The sequence below is a fragment of the Heptranchias perlo genome, chromosome 3 (genome assembly GCF_035084215.1).
Source record: "Heptranchias perlo isolate sHepPer1 chromosome 3, sHepPer1.hap1, whole genome shotgun sequence".
NCBI classification, from domain to species: domain Eukaryota; kingdom Metazoa; phylum Chordata; class Chondrichthyes; order Hexanchiformes; family Hexanchidae; genus Heptranchias; species Heptranchias perlo.
Genome location: NC_090327.1, coordinates 35,203,763 through 35,230,242, shown reverse-complemented (window position 1 = coordinate 35,230,242; position 26,480 = coordinate 35,203,763). Strand labels below are relative to the sequence as shown.

The following is a 26,480-nucleotide window of genomic DNA, read 5'->3' as shown; positions in this document are numbered from 1 at the left end:
TCTGTTAGTCTGTCCTTATTACCGCTTGATAAGTCCTGAGCTCAGGAAGGGGAAGGCGATTCGAAACTGCACAGCGGGCAGGGCAGCTCAGGAAAACATAACTGACTGACCTACAATAAGCCCCAGAAACAAAACCCCTTACAAGATGCAAGAATATTGTTCAAACCAAGCAGAGTCAAGTATCCCAACTTGCAAAGTGCCAGGCATTTAGCAAGAGGGTGGTGCTGGTGGGAACAGGGGTTTATCTGAACATTAAAAGACCACTGAGGCAGTTGGAATTGTGAACACACACACACACAGCCATGAGGGTGTCACACAGACAAGAGGAGCCTAGACATTCCTGACACTAACAACTTGACGGGAAAAGTAACGACTGAGACAAGGCTATAGACATGTACGTGCAAAACAAAATCAGTCGAATAGTATAAAGACAGGGCATTGCTCCTCCCAAAAGTTAGAGCTATTGTACCAGTCAGAAGTCGACAGCCCAGAAACGCAGCCATACGAAGGTTGAGCCTGATCACTGTCCGTGGGAAAACAAGGTTGTTCTGATGCTAGTCATTTCACCTAACACTGAAGACAGCTGTACCGTGCTACTCAATATTAAAGCCTCACGATTCAGGCACGAGTGGAAGTTATTGTTGACAGACTAACAACCTGATGTTGTGACAGTAAAAGGACGATCTGTTTGCATCTACACATTCAACAGATCATCGTCTACCATTTCAGTCACCTCCAACGTGATGCCACCACAAAACACATCTTCCCCGGCTCTCCCCCTTTCAGCTTTCCAAAAGGGACAGTTCCCTGACACCTGGTCCACTCATCACCTGCTCACCTTCCCATTCAAGCACAGGAAATTCAACACCTGCCCTTTCACCACCTCCTTTCCCATCATCCAGGGCCCCAAACACTCCTCCTGGGTGAAACAGCGATTTACTTATACTCCTTCCAACTTAGAATACTGTATTTGATACTCACGATGCAGACCAAAAGCAGATTAGGTGATTGCTTTGCTGAACACCTCCGTTCAATCTGCAAGAGTCATTGAGCTTCCAGTCACTTGCCACGTTAATTCACCAACCCAATCTGACCTTTCTCCTACACTGATCCAATGAAGCTCAACGCAAGCTTGAAGAACAGCACCTCACCTTTCTCCGAGGCACTTTACAGCCTTCTGGAACGCGGAGTTTGACAACTTTAGATCTCAGTTCCCATTTTCTCAGATTCTGTAACCATTTACACCTCCTCTGGATCCATCTTGCTTCCATTTGTCCCATTATCAGCTCTTTGATTTTCACCATACCTTTTGCCATTTAATCATTCCTGCCCTCCACCCGATCGCATACTTTTCACTTTTGCTCTCAGCCCCTCTATTCCCTGGCTCAGTACTTGCTTAAAACCTGCTCATTGCCAGCATCTTCCAGTTCCAATGAAAGGTCATCGACCCGAAACATTAACTTTCTCTCTCCACAGATGCTGCCTGACCTCTTTCCATCGTTGTGTTTTTAATTGAATATACAAAAGGGTAACTAGGGAGAGAGTAGGGCCTCTTAAGGATCAACAAGGTCATCTATGTGCGGAACCACAAGAGATGGGTGAGATCCTGAATGAATATTTCACATCGGTATTTACGGTTGAGAAAGGCATGGATGTTAGGGAACTTGGGGAAATAAATAGTGATGTCTTGAGGAGTGTACATATTACAGAGAGGGAGGTGCTGGAAGTCTTAACGCGCATCAAGGTAGATAAATCTCCGGGACCTGATGAAATGTATCCCAGGACGTTATGGGAGGTTAGGGAGGAAATTGCGGGTCCCCTAGCAGAGATATTTGAATCATCCACCGCTACAGGTGAGGTGCCTGAAGATTGGAGGGTAGCAAATGTTGTGCCTTTGTTTAAGAAGGGCGGCAGGGAAAAGCCTGGGAACTACAGACCAGTGAGCCTGACATCTGTAGTGGGTAAGTTGTTAGAGGGTATTCTGAGGGACAGAATCTACAGGCATTTGGAGAGGCAGGGACTAATTAGGAACAGTCAGCATGGTTTTGTGAGAGGAAAATCATGTCTCACGAATTTGATTGAGTTTTTTGAAGGGGTAACCAAGAAGATAGATGAGGGCTGTGCAGTAGACGTGGTCTACATGGACTTCAGCAAAGCATTTGACAAGGTACCGCATGGTAGGTTGTTACATAAGGTTAAATCTCATGGGATCCAAGGTGAGGTAGCCAATTGGATACAAAATTGGCTTGACGACAGAAGACAGAGGGTGGTTGTCGAGGGTTGTTTTTCAAACTGGATGCCTGTGTCCAGCGGTGTGCCTCAGGGATCGGTGCTGGGTCCGCTGTTATTTGTTATTTATATTAATGATTTGGATGAGAATTTAGGAGGCATGGTTAGTAAGTTTGCAGATGACACCAAGATTGGTGGCATTGTGGACAGTGAAGAAGGTTATCTAGGATTGCAACGGGATCTTGATAAATTGGGCCAGTGGGCCGATGAATGGCAGATGGAGTTTAATTTAGATAAATGTGAGGTGATGCATTTTGGTAGATCGAATCGGGCCAGGACCTACTCCGTTAATGGTAGGGCATTGGGGAGAGTTATAGAACAAAGAGATCTAGGAGTACAGATTCATAGCTCCTTGAAAGTGGAGTCACAGGTGGATAGGGTGGTGAAGAAGGCATTCGGCATGCTTGGTTTCATTGGTCAGAACATTGAATGCAGGAGTTGGGATGTCTTGTTGAAGTTGTACAGGGCATTGGTGAGGCCACACTTGGAGTACTGTGTACAGTTCTGGTCACCCTAATTATAGAAAGGATATTATTAAACTAGAAAGAGTGCAGAAAAGATTTACTAGGATGCTACCAGGACTTGATGGTTTGACTTACAGGGAGAGGTTAGACAGACTGGGACTTTATTCCCTGGAGAGTAGGAGGTTAAGGGGTGATCTTATAGAAGTCTATAAAATAATGAGGGGCATAGATAAGGTAGATAGTCAAAATCTTTTCCCAAAGGTAGGGGAGTCTATAACGAGGGGGCACAGATTTAAGGTGAGAGGGGAGAGATACAAAAGGATCCAGAGGGGCAATTTTTTCACTCAAAGGGTGGTGAGTGTCTGGAACGAGCTGCCAGAGGCAGTAGTAGAGGCGGGTACAATTTTGTCTTTTAAAAAGCATTTGGACAGTTACATGGGGAAGATGGGTATCGAGGGATATAGGCCAAGTGCAGGCAATTGGGACTAGCTTAGTGGTATAAACTGGGCGACATGGACATGTTGGGCCGAAGGGCCTGTTTCCATGTTGTAACTTCTATGATTCTATGATTCTATGATTCTACATATCTGGTGATCCATCACCATTGCCCCGATGATGTTCCACCTCTTCATAAAGATGGCAAAAAGGCTGGCTGAGAATATCAAATAAATTCCAAAGGGTTCATCACAGTAATGGCGGGTTGCGATGAAAACATAGCAATCCTGTGGAATATTAAGGGCACAAAACAAAGGGAAACAGCTCGCAGTTGTTTTCATAGATCCAGCTGAGGCTTTCAACTGTTGGACACATCAGCCCAGAATTCCTCATATCTTTGTCTGTGTAGGGTAAAGCTGGTTCAATGCATGGGAGCAGGCGGTACTCCCTTCCTAAAGTGTGGGGGGGTTGGGGGGGGGGTGCAGGAGGCCCTCACGACGTATGAGGCAGTGGGACGAAATTGCAATGGTGGATGCCAGGAGTATGGCTCCAAGAACCTGGATGCAGTGTTGCAAAAAGTTCAATGATCTGATGAATGGTCAAGGCAAAAATCATTCAAATGGCATCTCAGAATAACTACACCACTACCCTCACATGGTCAATTCACAATACCCCATTCGACATACAAAATCAGTAACTGAACACTTTAATTCATATGCTTAACCTCACCCACTCAGCAATATTGCAAGCCTCATACCCACAAGTCACACTGGCAACTATTCAACCATGACAGTCACATCACAGGACATTAACATTTCCCTCTTTCTTGCAGAAGGTGGCACAACATTCACGTTTAGCCCCCACGGATGACGGAGTCCTGGGCAGTATGGGAAGGAGAATTGGGGAGGCCACGGCCACTGGTGACGCTCGAGGGATCGATGATCTGGGTTTCTGAACATCGAATCCTCCTTTCTTCTCACATCAACCCCATCCCATACACACTGCATGAGAAGCTGCAGATGGTGTCAGGATGCACCACTTCCTCTCTCCACAATCTAATCCTTATTCATTTCATATCCCCAAGGGGAAGCTCTTCAGCCAGTGGAGAAAGGAGGAGAGCGATGAAAATGCAGCGTCACTTGATCTAACTTTCGCAGCCACCAGTTCAGAAACTGACCGCGCAGCCTTGAGGCTAGGATAGAGCTATCTGCACGTGGTGAGTCACCAGGCACAAACCAGAGAGAGGGAAAGGACACCACAGGTACCAGCTCACCCGAGAGAGGCCGCACACTAGATCTACTATAGGAGGATTCAGATAAGGGCTTTGATGGCCCAGGCTATAAGCAGGCAAGCTCATGGGCATACACCACAAGACGTTTGGTGCACTGGGAAGCCTACGCATGGAGGAGTCCACATTCAACTTGGAGTCATAGTCATACAGCACGGATAGAGGCCCTTCGGCCCATCGTGTCCGCGCCGGCCATCAGCCCTGTCTACTCTAATCCCATATTCCAGCATTTGGTCCGTAGCCTTGTATGCTATGGCATTTCAAGTGCTCATCCAAATGCTTCTTGAATGTTGTGAGGGTTCCTACCTCCACAACCCTTTCAGGCAGTGAGTTCCAGACTCCAACCACCCTCTGGGTGAAAAAGTTCTTTCTCAAATCCCCTCTAAACCTCCCGCCTTTTACCTTGAATCTATGTCCCCTTGTTATAGAACCCTCAATGAAGGGAAAAAGCTCCTTAGTATCCATCCTATCTGTGCCCCTCATAATTTTGTACACCTCAATCATGTCCCCCCTCAGCCTCCTCTGCTCCAAGGAAAACAAACCCAATCTTCCCAGTCTCTCATCATAGCTGAAGCGCTCCAGCCCTGGTAACATCCTGGTGAATCTCCTCTGCACCCTCTCCAAAGCGATCACATCCTTCCTGTAGTGTGGCGACCAGAACTGCACACAGTACTCCAGCTGTGGCCTAACCAGTGTTTTATACAGCTCCATCATAACCTCCTTGCTCAAAGCTGGGAGCGCTTCCTTTCTAACATGGAACAGGTGGTCACTTCAATGAACACAACTATGCAACCCATGATGAACACAGGCAGCTTACATCAAAGATCAGACTGCTGCCACCATGGCTCTGGGTGCCAGTGTTCAAAGGGGCCTCCGGAATGTCGTATCCCTCCTGCACTCTCTTCCAGCAGAGCCCTGGAATTGATGAGGCATCACCCCCAGGAGAGTGGCACTGGATCCATGGACCTGCTATACTCAGGATTACAGCATTCCTGCTCCCACCCCTGCCAGTCTTCTTGTACCCTTGCTGGTGCCTGTCTACCAACCAGCCCAGACGGATGTAGCCCAGGCAGAGATGGTGCAATCTGCAGCCAGGCCTTCTAGGCCCAGAGCTGCTTGAGGTCATCCTCCAAGACCATCTGCAGTCTCTTCAATTGAAGCTTGGTCGTCTTCTACCTCCCAAGCCCCAGGCTTAGAGGAAGCACCAGGTTAGGGATAGGTACACAAAAGACAGGCACTAAGGGAATGCACAAGAATGATTAGTTTCATTTAGTAAGCATTATATTACTATTGATTTGATGTAGAATCAAAGCAGAGGAAGACACAACTTGATGGGTCGAGTTCCAGGAGCGGGTAATATCAATTCCTTGCACCGTCTATTAACCATCGCTTAAATGCTTGCATGCATTGATCTTTTCCTTGTTGACAAGAACTATAACCCTATTGGTGTTGGTTTCAAGCCATTTCACCCACTTTCCTCGGCCAACCACAGAGCTTGGCACAAAGCCCCATGGGATCGGCTACTTATAAAATCACCCAAAACAACTGAAAATTCAGTTGCAGGATAAAGCTTGGGTTTGTATTATTTCACTGTTGAACATGGTTGTTTCTCTAATCTGGAAGGCTGTCTTGAAATGGAGAAGGAATTAGATGTTAAGACCAATTCCTAATGTATCATATGTAAGGACCTTATCCTTTCAATATAAATCACTTGTAAGTCTGTCAAATGTGGCAGTCTCAGGCCAAACCAAATATGTCATTAAAATGGCAGTTACAATCACTCGGAAAGCTGTATAAAAAAACTGATCAGTTGGCCCATAACTTGTGAAAATGAAACTGCTCATGTTCCCAACCGGAGGAGGGAGGAGGGAGTAGTGACTGCATGGGCCAGTGTTAGAATTGGCCATTTCCTCAACTTGCACAAAAGGTAGGTACTGTATAACATTAATCAGAGCCAGTGGTCTCCTGAACTAGTTTCAATCGCCTAAGCGAGTCAGGAATTTTCCAGATTCTTTCCCTCATTAGCCTGAGATTTTTACCTCTCCCAGGAGATTACATGCTTCCAGGTGGGGTGGGGAGTTTATGTACTAAGATGCACAAGGCGTCACAGTTGCTTGGGACAGGCTGTATAGATCAGTAGGTCTTTTCCAGTCATTTTTTGTATGTAGTATCAGTGGTCCAGAATGAAATCTCCATTTTTGTTAATGGATGATTGTTCCCTTCAAAGATCTGGTGACAAGACTGAAAAGCCAAACATACTGCATTCATAAAGGCAGCCTAGACCAAGATTTACTACAAGATAATTCAATCTTGTGGTCAAATCAAAGATGTCAAAAGAAAGCCAGAGCTTACAGAATGTGTTTGAATTAATTCTGTGCTAGAGTTGATTTTGCTGCTATGCAGAATGCTGTACATCAATATGGTTTTTACTTGACAAATTGTGGACCTCAAGGTGTTAATGCAGCTGTGAATATTAGACACAAGACTCAGTTTAAGTTAGAGAGAATGAAAATGTTCATCTTAGGGCATCTCATACTGCCTGCTGTATATCCACATAGAAGACCCATGTTAGAACTTGTATCATTGGTTCCAAGTCAATCCAGAGAATTGTACTTTGACTTGTGATGTGTGGCTGAATGGCCTCCTCCTATGTTCCTACATAAAGTCAGCTCTGAAAAGCAGACTACTGAAACTCACTGGACTGTGTGTTTGTTAGTTCACTTTCCAGTGCTCTTTTACCAAACATATGAAGGAAGAGTGCCAGAAAGTAATTTAATGCTATTACTGGCTTGTTTTTGGTGTGGAGATACCATTGGCAAGGGTTGAATACAATAAGTCAGTCTGCAGGACCTCAAAATTCAGACACAAGTAGAATCTTTGGAAAAAGGAAATCTCTGTGCACTTCACAAGTATCTGTCCTGTCATAGGTGACAGCATTGCAATAGGCTTGCGATCATTTCCACTGCCCTTAAAATATTTCAGATTCACAGTGCGGTCACCACTTCAGTGGTGGTGACTTCTACAAAGTTTTAATGGCTTCAAAAACAATTAACATTTCACTCCCCAACCTCTAGCTAGAGACAATTAACACAAACAAAAACAGCAGCAATCTACTTTAGCTCAACAAGGAAACTATTGCCACAGCTGTGGGGCATTGGAGTAATCAAGAGCCAAATCACTTTTTTTTAAAAAAGCACTTGTCCTAAAATCTTCCATTTTCTTATTTTATAAACACTGATCCTGTCTGTCTGCAGAGCAGACTTTTGTTGATAAGTTTAAGTTTCAACAGGTCTTGAGATATTGACCCAATTAAGTTTCCTAATGTCTGAGCACCCCACGAGCTCTGTGTCCCAGCCTTCCTTTTCTTCCTATTTTCTAAAGCAAAACTGAGTTTGAGCTTTTCGTTCCACTTAAATTGAAATAGTGGGGCAGGTAAACCTGCTTCGAATTTGTAATCCCTACAGTTTAACTGGTGCTGCAGGTAGCTTCCAGTTACTATTTCATCAGCTCCACTGAATTTCTAGTCACCAAGACGTGACCAGACCGAGCAGCACCATCCCCTTCTCACCACCCTTTACCCTCCCGTCCAAATAAGAATGTATCTGACCCAAAGCTGCTTTTATAGAGAGAGCAGGGGCACCAACAAGGGCTCAGTAAATAGAAAAGATGGGAAAGTATATCAAAGCTCCCATGATATTGAACAGCGCCACCTACTGCATTGGAAGTCTGCATTTTATATTCTCAACCAACACCACCTCACCTTCCAGATGCTGTTCAAGACATTTTAAACATTTTCTCACATCGTGTGCTTGGTGCTTGCTAGTTCTTTACGTTCCATGCCTCCACTGAGCAACCACCAGAAGGTTCTTTTATTACAACTGCTGAGAGAGGAGCTTTACTTTTTTGTAAACCAACTGCTCAATGAGGTCTTATTTATTTTAATATGTTTTTAAAAATTGTGGTTTAATTGTGTTCCTATGACAGAAAACACTCATTCTCGTTGCTAAAATTTAATTCATAAACCTATTTGAAGGCTTAAGCATGTGCTTGTCAATTTTTTAAAATTCATTCTCAGGATATGGGCATCACTGGCAAGGCTGGCATTTATTGCCTATCCTAGTTGCCCTTGAGAGGATGGTGGTGAGCCTTCTGCTTGAACAATTGCAATTTGTTTGGTGAAGGCACTCCCACAATGCTGTTGGGTAGGGAGTTACAGGATTTTGAACCAGCGTCGATGAAGGAACACACCTACTCAGGATAGTGTGTGACTTGGAGGGGATCTTGGAGATGATGGTGTTCCCGGCACCTGCTGCCCCTGACCTTCTAGGTGGTGAAGGTCACGGGTTTGGAAGGTGCTGTCAAAGAAGCCTTGGAAACTTGCTGAAGTGCATCCTGTAGATAGTACACACTGCAGCTACGTACAGTGGAGAGAGTGGATGTTTAAACTGGTGGATGAGGTGCCGATCAAGCAGACTGCTTTGTCCTGGATGTTGTTGAGTTTCTTGAGTGTTGTTGCAGCTGCACCCATCCAAGCAAGTGGAGAGTATTCCATCATACTCCTGACTTGTGCTTTGTAGGTGGTGGAGAGGCTTTGGGGAGTTGGGATGAGCCAGTCACTGCAGAATACCCAGCCTCAGACCTGCTGGCATTTATGTGGCTGGTCCAGTTCAGTTTCTGCTCAATGGTGATCCCAGGATGTTGATGGTGGGGGATTCGGTGATAGCTATGCCTTTGAATGTCAAGGGAAAGTGGAGAGACTCCCTAGGAGATGGCTACGCTCTCTCTTGTTGGAGATGGTCATTGCCTGGCACTGGTGTGGCATGAATGTTACTTGCCACTTCTTAGCCCAAGCCTGATGTTGTCCAGATCTTGCTGCATGTGGGTATGGACTGCTTCATTATCTGAGGGGTTGCGAATGGAGCTGAACACTGTGCAATCATCAACGAACATCCCCATTTCTGACCTTATGATGGAACGAAGGTCATTGATGAAGCAGCTGAAGATAGTTAGGCCTAGGACTCTGCCCTGACAAACTACTGCGGCAATGTTCTGGGGCTGAGATAATTGGCCTCCAACATCCACAACCATCTTCCTTTGTGCCAGGTATAATTACAGAGTTTTTCCCCTATCCCCATTGACCAGTTGTACTAGGGCTCCTTAATGCCACACTTGGTCAAATGCTGCCTTGATGTCAAGGGCAGTCACTCTCACCTTGCCTCTGGAATTTAACTCTTTTGTCCATGTTTGGACCAAGGCTGTAATGAGGTCTGGAGCTGAGCGATCCTGGCGGAACCCAAACTGAGCATCGATGAGCAGGTTATTGGTGAGTGAGTGTCTCTTGATAGCATTGTTGACGACTCCTGCCATCACTTTTTTAATGATTGAGAGTGGGATGATAGGATGGTAATTAGCTGGGTTGGATTTGTCCTGTTTTTTGTGGACAGGACATACCTGGCCAAGAGCACAGAATATGCTTTGGGTGGGAGACTTCAATGTCCATCGCCAAGAGTGGCCCGGTAGTACCACTACTGATCAAGCTGGCCGGGTCCTGAAAGTCATAGCTGCCAGACTGGGTTTGCGGCAGGTAGGAATGATCACCGCACAGTCCTTGTGGAGAGTCCAGGTTATTGGTGAGTAAGTGCTGCTTGATAGCACTGTCGACGATACCTTCCATCACTTCGCTGATGATTGAGAGTAGGCTGATAGGACTGTAATTGGCCGGGTTGGATTTGTCCTGCTTTTTGTGGACAGGATGTACCTGGGCAATTTTTCACTTTGTCAAGTAGATGCCTGTGTTGTAGCTGTACTAGAATAGCTTGGCTAGAGGCGCGGCTAGTTCTGGAACACAAGTCTTCAGCACTACAGTCGGGATGTTGTTGGGGCCCGTAGCCTTTGCTGTACCCAGTGCACTCAGCCGTTTCTTAATATCACATAGAGTGAATCGAATTGGCTGAAGACTGACTTCTGTGATGGTGGGGATCTCGGGAGGAGGCCGAGATGGATCATCCACTCAGCACTTCCGGGTGAAGATGCTTGCGAACACTTTAGCCTTGCCTTTTGCACTCACATGCTGGACTCTGCCATCATTGAGGACGAAGATGTTCATGAAGCCTTCTCCGCCTGTTAGTTGCTTAATTATCCACCACCATTTACAACTGGATGTGGCAGGACTGCAGAGCTTTGACCTGATCCATTGGTTGTGGGATTGCTTAGCTCTGTCTAGAGCATGCTGCTTCCGCTGTTTAGCATGCGTGTCCTGTATTGTAGCTTCAACGGGTTGGCTTCTCATCTTTAGGTACGCCTGGTGCTGCTCCTAGCATCCTCTTCTACACGACTCATTGAACCAGGGTTGGTCATCTGGCTTGACGGTGATGAGGAGTGAGGGTTATGCCGGGCCATGAGGTTACAGATTGTGGTGGTATACAATTCTGCTGCTGCTGATGGCCCACAGCGCCTCATGGATGCCCAGTTTTGAGCTGCTAGATCTGTTCATAATCTATCCCACTTAGCACGGTGGTAGTGCCACACGATGCAATGGAGGGTGTCCTCATTGTGAAGATTGGACTTGGTCTCCACAAGGACTGTGGTGGTTACTCCTACCAGTACTGTCATCCACAGATGGATCTGTGGCAGGTAGATTGGTGAGAACGAGGTCAAGTAGGTGAGTGCAAAAGACAAGGCTGAAGCGTTTGCAACCATCTTCAGCCAGAAGTGCCGAGTAGATGATCCATCTCGGCCTCCTCCCAATATCTCCACCATCAAAGAATCCAGTCGTCAGCCAATTCGATTCACTCCACATGATATCAAGAAACGGCTGGATACAACAAAGGCTATGGGCCCCGACAACATCCCGGCTGTAATGCTGAAGACTTTTGCTCCAGAACTAGCCGCGCCTCTAGCCAAACTATTCCAGTACAGCTACAATACTGGCATCTACCTGACAATGTGGAAAATTGCCCAGGTATGTCCTGTCCACAAAAAGCAGGACAATTCCAATCCAGCCATTTACTGCCCCATTAGCCTACTCTCAATCATCAGCGAAGTGATGGAAGGTGTCATCGACAGTGCTATCAAGCGACACTTACTCACCAATAACCTGCCAATTACAGTCCTATCAGCCTACTCTCAGCCAGGACCACTTGGCTCCAGACCTCATTACGGCCTTGGTCCAAATATGGACGAAAGAGCTGTATTCCAAAGGTGAGGTGAGAGTGACTGCCTTTGACATCAAGGCAGCATTTGACCGAGTGTGGCACCAAGGAGCCCTAGTAAAATTGAAGTCAATGGGAATCAGGGGGAAAACTCTCCAGTGGCTGAAGATGGTAGTGGTTATTGGAGGCCAATCATCTTAGCCCCAGGACATTGCTGCAGAAGTTCCTCAGGGCAGTGTTCTAGGCCCAACCATCTTCAGCTGCTTCATCAATGACCTTCCCTCCATCATAAGGTCAGAAATGGGGATGTTCGCTGATGATTGCACAGTGTTCAGTTCCATTCACAACCCTTCAGATAATGAAGCATTCCCTGCCCGCATGCAACAAGACCTGGATGACATCCAGGCTTGGGCTCATAAGTGGCAAGTAACATTCGTGCCAGACAAGTGCCAGGCAATAACCATCTCCAACAAGAGAGAACCTAACCACCTCTCCTTGACATTCAGTGGCATTACCATCACCGGATCCCCCACCATCAACATCCTGGGGGTCACAATTGACCAGAAACTTAACTGGACCAGCCACATAAATACTGTGGCTGCAAGAGCAGGTCAGAGGCTGGGTATTCTGCAGCGAGTGACTCACCTCCTGACTCCCCAAAGCCTCTCCACCATCTACAAGGCACAAGTCAGGTGTGTGATGGAATACTCTCCACTTGCCTGGATGTGTGCAGCTCCAACAACACTCATGAAGCTCGAAACCATCCAGGACAAAGCAGCTCGCCTGATTGGCACCACATCCACCACCATAAAAATTCACTCCCTTCACCACCGGCACACCGTGGCTGCAGTGTGTACCATCCACAGGATGCACTGCAGCAACTCGCCAAGGCTTCTTCGACAGCATCTCCCAAACCCGCGACCTCTACCACCTAGAAGGACAAGGGCAGCAGGCACATGGGAACAACATCACCTGCACGTTCCCCTCCAAGTCACACACCATCCCGACTTGGAAATATATCGCCGTCCCTTCATCGTCGCTGGGTCAAAATCCTGGAACTCCCCACCTAACAGCACTGTGGGAGAACCTTCACTACACGGACTGCAGCGGTTCAAGAAGGCGGCTCACCACCACCTTCTCAAGGGCAATTAGGGATGGGCAATAAATGCTGGCCTTGCCAGTGACACCCACATCCCCATGAACAAATTTTTAAAAATTCCCTCATGTTGGTTTTCTCAACACCTGCCGCAAACCCAGTCTGGCAGCTATTTCCTTCAAGACCCGGCCAGCTTGGTCAGTAGTGGTACTACCAAGCCACTCTTAGTGATGGGCATTGAAGTCCCCCATCCAGAGTATATTCTGTGCCCTTGCTAACGTCAGTGTTTCCTCCAAATGGTGTTTAACATGGAGGAGTACTGATTCATTGGCTGAGGGAGGGCAGTAGGTGATAATCAGCAAGAGGTTTCCTTGCCCATGTTTGATCTGAAGCCATGAGACATCATGGGGTCCGGAGTCAATGTTGAGGACTCCCAGGGCCACTCCCCCCCCAACTTTATACCACTGTGCCCCCACCTTTGGTGAGTCTGTCCCGTCGGTGGGACAGAACATATCCATGGATGGCGATGGAGGAGTCTGGGACATTGAGTGATAGGTATGATTCTGTGAGTACGTCTGTGTCAGGCTGTTGCTTGACTAGTCTGCAGGACAGCTCTCCAATTTTGGCACCAGTCCTCAGATGTTAGTGAGCAGGACTTTGCAGGGTCAACTGGGCTGGATGTGCCTTCATTGTGTCCGAATTCTATGCCTAGGTTGCAGCTGAGTGGTCTTTCCAATTTTATTCTTGTTAATCTTTTTTGTAGTGGTTTGATACAACTGAGTAACTTGCTAGGCCATTTCAGCGGGCAGTTCAAAGTCAATCACGTTTGTGTGGGACTGGAGTCACGTATAGGCCAGACCGGGTAAGGACAACGGGTTTCTTTCCCTAAAGGACATTAGATTGTCTGCAAGGTCCGTAAGAAAAACACCTTAACGAAGATATTGGCAATTGCCTGAGTACTCCAAAGTAGCTGTTTCTGCTGGCAGTATTCTTTATGAGCTGAAATTTGCTATCTGCAAGATATTGCTTTGCCCCACGAAAGTTGTATCCAATAGCTTGTGTTGCATAAAAGAAGGGGGCAACAAGTTGTAAATGATCGCCGCATAATTTGCATCCAATCTCCCTGAGGTAGTTGGAGATAAACATTTGCCTTCTATGGATAGATTAATCATGGATTCAAAGGTGGGTAGACTTACCTTGGCACTTCTTCTGATGCAACTGAACTTCTTACCCAGGTACTCCCAGATGCAGTAGACCAGGGACATAGCATTTACTCGCTCGGCTCTCTCCACCCATGCAACTTGGACTTTGTTTTTAACAGGTGCACCACCTTCGACACCAAAGAAGGCCACACTCTTTTGCTTCACCTCCTGTAACAGGACATCCAAGTGCTTGTTGCTAACAGAAGGAGTCTTTCCCACTGCACTCATTTTGCCAATGAAACAATGGTTATACCTCTTTCCAGCTACTAAAACCCTTCATTGTAGTAACAACAATTTGCATTCATATAGCACCTTCTACATAAAGATAATCTCAAGACGTTTTACAGATAGGCGTAAAGAAAACAGACATTGATATGGGAAGGAAGAGGTTAGTATGGGTGACTTAAGGCTTGGTAAAAAAATGGCTTTTGAGAAGGTTTTTAAAGAAGAAGAGGGCATTGGAGAGAGAGAGAGAGAAGAGGGCATTGGAGAGAGAGAGAGAGAGAGAGAGAGGTGTAAGGATGGAATTCCAGAGAGTAGGGCATAGGAATTGGAATAGGCCATTCAGCCCCTCGAGCCTGTTCCACCATTCAATTAGATCGTGGCTGATCTGCATCTTAACTCCATTTACCCACATTGGTTCCATTTCTCCTAAAACCCTTACCTAACAAAAATCTATCAATCTCAGTTTTGACATTTTCAATTGACCTAGCCTTAACAGGTTTTTGGGGGAGAGAGTTCCAGGTTTCCAATTGTGTTGAAGTGCTTCCTGACATCACCCCTGAATGGCCTAGCTCTAATTTTAATGTTACGCCCTGTTGTTCTGGACTCCTCTACTAGATGAAATAGTTTCTTTCTTTCTAACGTATCAAATCCTTTCATCATCTTAAACACCTCAATTAGGACCCATGCAGCTGAGAGCCCTATTTGAAAAATGGTACATAACTCCCTTTTAACAGCGAGCAGCAGCCCTTTGAGAGCTGGTGGCTCACCCAATTTTGCAATAACAGGCCAAACGACATACAGGCCTGCCTCCTGTACAAATTTTCCATGACTGTGAGCATATTGAAATTAAAGGATGGACCCTCCCTTGCTAAGACCACCCCACACGGGTATGCCAGCACCATGGGCAAGCACATCCCCTGTTTTACCATTCTTGCAAAATCAAGGCATATAAATAAACCACCACGAATGACTTCATGGTTAGATTCAAACCTGTTACTCATTCCCAGCCACCCACTGTAATATTTTGTACAATTTACAAAACAGAAAGGTGGACCACAATACCGGGTAAATTTAAAGTCTTTTTTAATTGAAGTTACTGTTACATTGCAGTTCGAAGGCATTTCAAAAATGAAAATGTTTCAATTGAGGATCCCCTCTCCCTCCTGTGTTGCACCTCAGCACATCACTTCCAGTGGCAGCTAAATCATACGAGGGAGTTAAGGTTGGTCCTGCAGAATTACTTGCTCCAAGTTTCAAACGTGGAATTGGAAGATTTTAAGGATCGCCTATTTGTCTTGCCAACACTGCCCATTCTTCTGGATTGAATCTTGGCACCTGCAATTGGAAACAGAAACACCCGTACTGGCTTCAGAGTGATTAGACCTTTGCCCAATGGGCATCTTTGGCTCCCAATGTGACAGTTGGCAAAGCGATTCTGAAGTTAGCATATACCCCTTCCTCCCCTTCCCCCCCCCCAACCCCCCATCCCCGGGCTTCTACACCATTCTGCAAAGGGTGGGCAGGAAACTGTTCATACTTCGTTTTTGAGATTTAGGGCTTATCAAAGGATTTCATAACCAGCTGTTCAAAGTCCACTGTCAAATTGAGCCATTCTTTGCATTGGTACGACTATCAGTCTTACCTGAGTAGTTCTGCAGTTGATGGAAAATACACGAGGTTGTGTGGGCGAATGTTTAGGAACAATCACCCGTGTGTTACATGTCATTGTCACCTGGTGTGAAGAAAATTAAAGCATTGCGTCATTTTGATGGGATCCTCTGAGTGGCTGAGATTAACATTGACATGCTTTTGTGTGCATGCAAGCTGCAACATAACCAGTAGATAACAATGGCTTAATGGATAAAGACACTGCCCAGTGTCGCACCTAGCCATAAGACCAACGTTCGGTTCCTACTCTGTGCTCTAAATTGATTTCAGGGGCAAAATTAGTCTCAGCTTACCTGGATGGGGGAGGGGAAAAACATCAGCCAGGATTCCTGTTCCTGATCGCTATCCAGTGACATCTGCTACAAAGCATGTTTTTTTAAATTTTGTTCTTGAGATGTGGGCATTGATTGCCCATGCCTAGTTGCCCTGAGAAGGGACAGCGATATATGTCCATTGGGATGGTGACATGGAGGGGAACTTTAAAGTGACGGTGTTCCCATGCACCTGCTGCCCTTGTCCTTCTAGGTGGTGGAGGTTGTGGATTTGGGAGGGGCCTTGGCAAGTTGCTGCAGTGCATCCTGTAGATAGTACAAACTGCAGCCACAGTATGGAGCAGGGGATGGATGTTTAGACTAGTGGATGAGATGCTGATTGAGCCGATGATGAAGGGACAGTGATATAAGTTCATGTCAGAATGTGTGTGATTTGGTAGGGAACTTGGCGATCACGGTGTTTCCACATTATTGCTGCTTTTGTCCTTCTTGGTGGTAGAGGTCGCAGGGAAGGGAGGTGCTGAAGTTTGTGGAGGTTGGCTGTGATGCCTCAGACATTTGGGTACCTGTCAACACATGAAGAGTGGCACTTGGGCATGGTATCAGTGAGCTGCCAGTCTGTGAGTGGTCAGATACTGAACCATACAGAGCATGAAGGCTCCAAGTTCCATCCCTGGTCTGTTTGCTAATCGTAAATGCACTGTTGGTGTGTGAGCTTGAGTTGACTTCAATGTCCTGGGCTATGAAGGAGAGGGAAAAACAAAACAGACAGAGTTTCTGACCCTGATCACAATCCAGTAACTCACACATGAAGAATGGTCACTTGGATTGGGTCACCAAACATGGTCTGCACTATGTAGCCTACCTCACTTTCAGGGTTGGAGGGCTAAAGTCAGAAAATCTAACAAAAATTAGAGGGAAAAAGACTGATATAAATTCACTTACACCATCATTTTTGAAATTGCAACCATCTGTTTCATAGGTTCCCCCATCTGAGTTACAGATTGTCTCTTTCATTTGCAAGCGAAATTTGTAGGTAACCACTTCACTCAGATCCTGCAGATAAAATGAAACATTACAAATTTACCAGTAACTAGACAAAAGAGTTAGAGCATCAAGCTAGATCCAGAAAAGAATATCAGAAAACATGGAACGAGACAAGGCCATTCCATTCATCAAGCTCCTTTCTTCCTATAGGTTAATCAAACAAAGCTCCAGAGTGTTTAACTTTTCATCCTACAATATTGATCTCTGACATATTGGGGGTAATTTTAGCTTTGGGCAATGGTGTAAAACGGGCGATATCGAATTCACCTCGCACAATTTTCCCTTCCATTGACTTCATTGGAAAGGAAAATCAGAGGGTGGTGCAAAATGGGCGGCTAATTCGATATCGCCCGTTTTACACCATCGCCCAATGCTAAAATTACCCCCAATGTCTTCCTTGCATAACATTTCTATAGTCCCAATACATATATTTCACACATATTCTCTTTGATGATCCAGCCCTGCCTGTAACCACTGATGTCCAGCCGGAAACCCAGATATATGACATAGGAATTGCTACATCTATCATACTTTCAACGTATTTATTTCATAAATATGTCAGCCATGGCTCAGTGGTAACAACCTTGGCCCTCAATCAGAAGGTTGTAGGTTCAAGTCCCACTTCAGAAACTTGAGCACATAATCCAGGCTGACACTTCAGTGCAGTACTGAGGGAGTGCTGGCACTATTGGAGATGCCGTCTTTTGGATGGGATAATGAAATGGGTTAAGCGGAGAAAGGGTCAGTGGGGGATCATTTAGGGAATAGTGATCATAGTATCATAACGATAAGATTTGTTATGGAAAAGGACAAGGGGGATTCTGGAGTAAAAATACTTAATTGGAGGAGGGCCAATTTCAGTGGGTTGAGAACAGATCTGGCCCGGGTAAATTGGAATCAAAGATTGGCAGGCAAAACTGTAATCAAACAATGGGCGGCCTTTAAAGGGGAGATGGTTTGGGTACAGTCAAGGTACATTCCCACGAGGGGCAACCAAAGCCAGAGTTCCCTGGATGACGGAAGTATGACAGATATCAGGTTGATAATACAAATGAGAACCAGGCTCAATAAAGAAAGTACAGAGGAGAAATGAAAAAGGAAATAAGAGGGGCAAGGAAAGAGTATGAGAATAGACTGGCAACTAACATAAAAAGGAATCCAAGAGTCTGCTATAGGCATATAAATAGTAAACGGGTAGTAAGATGAGGGGTGGGGCCAATTAGGGACCAAAAAGGAGATCCAAGCATGGAGGCTGAGGGCATGCCTGAGGTACTAAATGAGTACTTTGCATCTGTCTTTACCAAAGAAGAAGATGCTGCCAAAATCCCTGTAAAAGAGGAGGTAGTTGAGATACTGGATGGACTAAAAATTGATAAAGAGGAGGTACTAGAAAGGTTGGCTGTACTTAGAATCATAGAATCATAGACTGGAATCATAGACTGGTTACAGCATAGGAGGAAGCCATTCGGCCCTCTGCCTCCATGCTTGGATCTCCTTTTTGGTCCCTAATTGGCCCCACCCCTCATCTTACTACCCGTTTACTATTTATATGCCTATAGAAGACTCTTGGATTCCTTTTTATGTTAGTTGCCAGTCTATTCTCATACTCTTTCCTTGCCCCTCTTATTTCCTTTTTCATTTCTCCTCTGTACTTTCGGCCCGTCGAGCCTGTGCTGGCTCGCTGCAAGAGCAATCTAGCTAGTCCCACTCCCCCGCTTTTCCCCGTAGCCCTGCAAACTTTTTCGTTCCAAGTACTTATCCAATTCCCTTTTGAAGGCCACGATTGAATCTGCCTCCACCACCCCCTCAGGCAGTGCATTCCAGATCATAACCACTCACTGTGTTGGTTCAGACACAACTGGAGTATTGTGTCCAGTTCTGGGCACCGCACTTCAGGAAAGATGTGAAGGCCTTAGAGAGGGTACAGAAGAGATTTACTAGAATGAATCCAGGGATGAGGGACTTTAGTTACGTGGATAGACTGGAGAAGCTGGGGTTCTTAGTTGTGAGGAGATTTGATAGAGGTATTCAAAATCATGAAGGATAGATTCCCATTGGCGGAAGAGTCGAGAACCAGTGGACATAGATTTAAGGTGTTTGGTAAAAAAACCAAAGGTGACATGAGGAAAAACTTTTTTTATACAGCGAGTGGTTTGGATCTGGAATGCACTGCCTGAGGGGGTGGTGGAGGCAGATTCAATCATGGCGTTCAAAAGGGAATTGGATAAGTACTTGAAAGGAAAAAATTTGCAGGATGATGGGGAAAGGGCGGGGGAGTGGGACTAGCTTGATTGCTCTTGCAGAGAGCCGGCACGGGCTCGACGGGCCGAATGGTCTCCTTCAGTGCTGTAACCTTTCCATGAAACGATAATCTGGGACAAAATGAATAGTCACTTGGACAAGTGTTGATTAAGAAAGGAAAGCCAGCACGGATTTGTTAAAGGCAAATCGTGTTTATCTAACTTGATTGAGTTTTTTGACGCGGTAACAGAAAGGGTTGATGAGGGTAATGTGATTGATGTTGTGTATATGGACTATCAAAAGGCATTGTCAGCAAAATTGAAGCCCATGGCATAAAAGGGTCAGTGGCAGCATGGATACAAAAGTGGCTGTGTGACAGGTAACGGACTGGAGGGAGGTGTACAGTGGTGTTCCCCAAGGGTCGGTACTAGGACCACTGCTTTTTTGATATATATTAATGACTTGGAGTTGGGTGTTTGGGGCACAATTTCAAAATTTGCAAATGACACAAAACTTGTCAAACTTGGAAGTATAGTAAACAGTGAGAAGGATAGTAACAGACTGCAACAGGACATAGATAGGCTGGTGGAATGGGCGGACACATGGCAGATGAAATTTAACGCAGAGAAGTGCGAAGTGATACATTTTGGCAGGAGAGGCAATATAAACTAAATGGTACAATTCTAAAAGTGGTGCAGGAACAGAGACCCCTGTGGGTATTTGTGCACAAATCTTTGTTAAAAAAGCATATGGGATCCTGTGCCTTATAAATAGAGGCATAGAGTACAAAAGCAAGGAAGTTATGTTGAACCTTTATAAACCACTGGTTCGGCCACAGCTGGAGTATTGTGTCCAATTCTGGGCACCGCACTTCAGGAAGGATGTGATGGCCTTAAAGAGGGTGCAGAAAAGATTTACTAGAATGGTTCCAGGGATGAGGGACTTCAGTTACGTGGATAGACTAGAGAAGCTGGGGTTGTTCTCCTTAGAGCAGAGAAGATTAAGAGGAGATTTGATAGAAGTCTTCAAATTCATGACGGGTTTAGATAAAGTAAATAAAGAGAAATTGTTCCCATTGGCGGAAGGGTCGAGAACCAGAGGACACAGATTTAAGGTGATTGGGAAAAGAACCAAAGGCAACATGAGGAAAAACCTTTTTATGCAGCGAGTTGTTATGGTCTGGAATGCGTTGCCTGAAAGGGTGGTAGAAATAGATTCAATCATGGCTTTCAAAAAGGAATTGGATAAATGCTTGAAGAGAAAAAATTTGCAGGGCTATGGGGAAAGAGCAGAGGAATGGGACTAACTGGATTGCTCTTTCAAAGAGCTGGCACAGGCTTAATAGGCCAAATGGCCTCCTGTGCTGTAACCATTCTATGATTCTATGAGATGCTAAACCAAGAACCCATCTGCCCTCTCAGATGGATCCTGTGGCACTATTTGGAGGAGAGGAGGGGATTTCTCTCAGTGTTCTGGCCAACATTTATATTTCAGCCAGCGTCACTGAAACAGATTATCTGGACATTTATCTCATTGTTGTGGAACCTTGCTTTGTACAAATTGGCTGCCTGTTTGCCGACATTACCAACAGTTAAAGTGGGACTTTTCTCAAATAACAAGAGGTCTGGCTATTTTGTTTTACGAGCTGGATTTGATTGCAACATCTCCATGATTTTGAGACCAGGGTCTGTCTCACTGTTTCATTCTTGACCGGTCGGGTATGGCGCAGTGAGATACCGGTATTTTGTTACCCACACAGTACCTGTGTTGTTGTTCCAGTAATCCGAAGCAGCTTAAAGAGGTTGGTCGGTGTGAAGCGCTTGTTGTAATGATCAACAGCAGCAGAAGCCACATCTCGCTTGGTCAGCGCTGAAGCAGAATCAACGACAGCCAACGTAACCAATCCAACGAACAAAACAATTCTCTGCAAACTCTTCATCTTCCCCAAACGTGTTCACAGGTCCCAGAAAGACAGATACTATGATGTAAGGGAAGAGAGCCTAGCGACTTATTTCACAAACATTTCAAATGTCAACAAAAATGGTTAATTATTAATATTTCAGTTTACTGACCATTTCTGTTTTCGTCCTGGCTTGGATGTCAGATTGCGCCACTTGTTTTTCTGAACTTCTGTGACTGAACTCAAATTTTAACAATTTGTTGACTTTTATCAGTTACTGTCAGCAATTCCTACGTGGAATTGATGTCAAATAGGCAGTGGCAGCATGGATACGAAATTGGCGAAGTGAAAGGAAACAGAGAGTAGTGGTGAACGGTTGTTTTTCGGACCTGAGGGAGGTGTACTGTGGTGTTCCCCAGGGGTCGGTACTAGGACCACTGCTTTTCTCGATATATATTAAAGACTTGGACTTGGGTGTACAGGGCACAATTTCAAAATTTGCAGATGACACAAAACTTGGGAGTGTAGTGAACAGTGAGGAGGATAGTAATAGACTTCAATAGGACGTAGACAGGCTAGTGGAATGGATGGACACGTGGCAGATGAAATTTAATGCAGAGAAGTGCGAAATGATACATTTTGGTAGGAAGAATGAGGAGAGGCAATATAAACTAAAGGGTACAATTCTAAAGGGGGTGCAGGAACAGTGACACCCGGAGTATTGTGTCCAATTCTAGGCACTGCACTTTAGGAAAGATGTGAAGGCCTTAAAGAGGGTGCAGAAAAGATTTACAAGAATGCTTCCAGGGATGAGTGACTTCAGTTACGTAGATTGACTGGAGAAGCTGGGGTTGTTCTCCTTCGAGTAGGGAAGGTTGAGAGGAGATTTGATAGAAGTGTTCAAAATCATGAAGGGTTTAGATAAAGTAAATAAAGAGAAATTGTTCCCATTGGCGGAAGGGTCGAGAACCAGAGGACACAGATTTAAGGTAATTGGCAAAAGAACCAAAGGCGACATGAGGAAAAACTTTTTTACGCAGCGAGTAGTTATGATCTGGAATGCATTGCCTGAAAGGGCGGTGGAAGCAGATTCAATCGTGGCTTTCAAAAAGTAATTGGATAAATACTTGAAGGGAAAATATGTGCAGGGCTATGGGGAAAGGGCAAGGGAATGGGACTAACTGGACTGCTCTTACAGAGAGCTGGCACGGGCTCGACGGGCCGAATGGCCTCCTTCTGTGCTGTAACCATTCTATGATTCTATTCTGTGATTCTAAGTCTGGACTAACAATCCAGAAGAACGTGAATTCAAATCCCACCATGGCAGTTTGATAATTTGAATTCAGTTGAAAAGATCTGGAAATAAAAAGCTGTAGAACTGACCATGAAGCTGCCAGATTGTTGTAAAAGCCCCACTGGTTCACTAACGTCCTTTTGGGAAGGAAACCTTATCCGGTCTGACCTAAATGTGAAGCCAGTTCCACACCAATATGATTGACTCTTAACTGCCTGTGAAGTGGCCTACAAGCCACCCAGTTGTATCAAACCGTTACCAGTGGTTCAAGAGGGCAGCCCACCGCGACCTTCTCACAGCAACTAGAGTTGGGCAATAAATGCTGGCCTTGCCAGCTTTGTACGTTTGTTATTGAGCTGACAGTGGCTGTGCAAAGTGCAGACCAGCCCCAAATATCTCTGTCTGATTAATAGGAACATGGGAACAGGATTAGGCCATTCAGCCCCTCGAGGCTGTTTCGCCATTCAATTTGATCATGGCTGATCTGCATTTTAGCTCCATCTACCCGCCTTGGTTCTGTAATCCTTAATACCATTGCCTAACAAAAATCTATCAATCTCAGTTTTGAAATTTTCAATTGACCTAGCCCAACAGCTTTTTGAGGGAGAGAGTACAAGAATTCCGCTACCTTTTGTGTGAAAAAGTGCTTCCTGACATCATCCCTGAATGGTCCAGCTCTTATTTTAAGGTAATGCCCCCTTGTTCTGGACTCCCCCACCAGAGGAAATAGTTTCTCTCCATCTACCCTATCATCTTAAAATGGTAGAGATGTAGGAATGTTCTGGAATTAATACCTCTTCCTACTTGCCATGAGATGCTACAACTTCTACCTGGTTCCCTCACTATCTTATCATGCTCTATCAGGAACTAAGCAGAGTGGAGGAGTAAACCTCTGTCCTTCCAGTAACCAAGTTGATTATTGCAGAGAATTATTTAAACCATTTTCAAAGGGACCTCAGTTTAAGAGATGCTACTTCCTGATCTTCCGAGCCAAGATCCTTTCTCACTACTGTCCTTATGTCATCCTTTATTATCAGGTCTTCCCTCCTCCTTTTCCATTCTGTCTGTCTTTCCGAAATGTCAAGTACCCTGGAATATTTAGTTCCCAAGTTTGGTCACCTTGCAACCACATCTCTGTAATGGCTATTAGATCAAACCCATTTACCTCTGTGCCACTAATTCGTCTATCTTGTTACGAATGCTTAGCACATTCAGATAAAGAGCCCTCTGTCCCTTCCTGTCACACTCTGCTTATCTTTACCCAAATGGCTTCGCTGCTCTCTTACCTTGTCTTTTCTCTTTAGATTTCGAAATTTCCCCTCACCTGATCCCTCCCCCTGCCCCCACCTTTTTAGTTTAAAGTCCTAACTATAGCCCTCTTTCTTTGATTCGCCAAGACACTGGTCCCAGCCCACTTTAATTGGGGCCCGTCCCAAGGGAACAGCTCCCTCTTTCCCCAGTACTGGTGCCATGCCCCATGAACCGAAACCCCCGTCTCTCTCAGACCACTCTTTGAGCCACGCATTTAACTTTCTGATCTGCTTGTCCCTATGCCAATTTGCGCGTGGTGAGCTAGTAATCCAGAGATTATTACCTTTGAGGTTCTGCTTATCAATTTAGATTCTAGCTCCTCGAGCTCCCACAGCAGAACCTCATTCTTAGTTCTACCTATGTCGTTGGTTCCTGCGTGGATCACGACAACTGGATTCTCCCCTTCGTGCTCCAAGTTCTTTGCTAGTCGTGAGGAGATATCCTTAACCCCAGCACCGGGCAGGCAACACAGCCTTCAGGAGTCTCGGTCGCGGCTGCAGAGAACAGTATCTATCCCCCTGACTATACTATTCCCTACCACTACCACATTCATTTTTACTCCCCCCACTTGAATGATCCCCTGTACCATAGTGCCGTGGTCAGTTTGCCCATCCTCCCTGCAGTTCTCATTCTCATCCTTACAGGTAGCAAGTACCTCGTACCTGTTGGACAAGGTCAAGAGCTGAGTCTCCACCATCACTGCATCCTGGGTCCCCATACCCGCCTGACTCGCCGTCACACCCTCCTGTCCCTGACCACTGCCTAACTCTAAAGTACTACTTAACCTAAGGGGTGTGACTGCCTCCTGGAACAAAGTGTCCAGGTAACTCTCCCCCCTTCCTGATGCAACGCAATGTCTGCAGCTCGATTCCAGCTCAACAACTGTGAGTCGAAGTTCCTCGAGCTGCAGACACTTATTGCAGATGTGGTCACTCAGGATCTCACTGGTCTCCACCAACTCCCACATGCTGCAGTTAAGACACACCACCTACTCTGTCATCTCTATCTAACCTTGTTTTATTTAATTAGTATTTTAAAAGTTTTTATTCAATCGGTTTATAGTTTTATTAATCTAGTTAATAATCCAGTTTAAGTTATTAATTTAATAAAGTAATAGCATTAATGAACAAAGGCTCCCCTACAGGTGACAATATCACTTGACCACATTCCTTACACAATGTTCTCAGAGAAGTTAGTAGTCCTAACTATTGAAATTTTAACTTCTGAAGTTGATGGTCAAAACATGTATCCTGAGCCCATTGATATGTCACTTATCTCACAGCTGAGAGATCCATGGGCCAAGAAGCAGCCATCTCCTAACAAAGACAGCTTGCTTTTGCCTCTGCTGAACCTCTCATCAGCCTAAACACGGTTTCTGCTTCTTCTGTGCAGTAACTCCTAAGTCCCTCAGACTAACTGCACATTGTTAACAGAAACTCACATAAAAAACTAACAGTTACTATAAAGAAATTAATATGAAAGAAATCAATAGCAGTACCATCTGATCAACCCTTTTCTTGCACTCCATATAAACTAAAGCTGTTTGGACTCCAACATAGGTAAACTAGTCCGGGCACCTTCCTCATGCTTCAGAACAAAAGATTGCTTCCCTCGCTGAGCAAGTTTCTTTGACGAAGTCTCCAATCTTTTCTCAATAAGCAAGTAAACAAGTTGTTAATTGAATACATCATCCTGGACAGAAGAAGCACAGACTGCCCATTATTTGATTAACTATCAGATCAAGCAACTTGGCCTGAATGTGCACATTTTCTGAGATGCCAGGCCACTTGCAACACTGCGCATGCAACAAGTGGCTAATCAGAGAAACGCGGATGCATTGTCTGAGTAGGGCATACCTTTTTTAGGGACTCCGGGTCTTTTCTCCTGCCTTTTGCAATCATAGGAACATAGGAACAGGAGTAAGCCATTCAGCCCCTCGAACCTGTTCTGTTGTTCAATGAGATCATGACTGATCTGTATCCTAACTCCATTTACTCGCCATGGCTCCATATCCCTTAATACCCTCGGCTAGCAAAAATCTATCAATCTCAGATTTAAAATTATTAATTGAGCTAGCGTCTACTGCTTTTTGTGGGAGAGTGTTCCACTCTTCTACCATCCTTTGCATGAAGAAGTATTTCCTAACTTCTCTCCTGAATGACCTGGCTCTGATTTTAAGGTTATGTCTCCTTGTCCGAGACTCCCCACCAGTGATAAAAGTTTCTCTCTATCTACCCTATCAATTCCTTTCAAAATCCTAAAAACTTCAATCAAGTCACCCCTTAATCTTCTATATTCCAGGGAATACAAACCCAGTTTATGTAATCTCTCCTCATAATCTAACCCTTGGAGCCCTGGTAACATTCTGGTGAATCTGTGCTGCACTCCATCCAAGGCCAATATATCCTTTCTAAGGTGCGATGCCCAGAACAGTACACAGTACTCCAGATGTGGTCTAACCAGAGCTTTGTATAGCTGTAGCAAAACTTCCCCCCCTTTATATTCTAGCCCCTTAGTTATAAAGGCTAACATTCCATCAGCCTTTTTGATTATTTTTTGTACCTGACCACTACATTTTAGTGATCTGTGAACATGGA

At 45.2% G+C, this 26,480-nt stretch overlaps 1 protein-coding gene across 1 annotated transcript; it reads right to left on the bottom strand.

Moving 5' to 3' along the window:
• Nucleotides 1–15,216: 15,216 nt before the first annotated feature.
• Nucleotides 15,217–21,356, bottom strand: LOC137311949 (cathelicidin-2-like). Its single transcript, XM_067978776.1, has 4 exons — nt 21,141–21,356; nt 17,036–17,146; nt 15,793–15,882; nt 15,217–15,485 (listed from the first exon to the last, which is right to left on the bottom strand). The coding sequence occupies exons 1-4, from the start codon at nt 21,315–21,317 to the stop codon at nt 15,426–15,428; spliced, it is 438 nt and encodes a 145-aa protein (XP_067834877.1). The 5' UTR covers nt 21,318–21,356; the 3' UTR covers nt 15,217–15,425.
• Between the last annotated feature and the right edge of the window lie 5,124 nt (nt 21,357–26,480).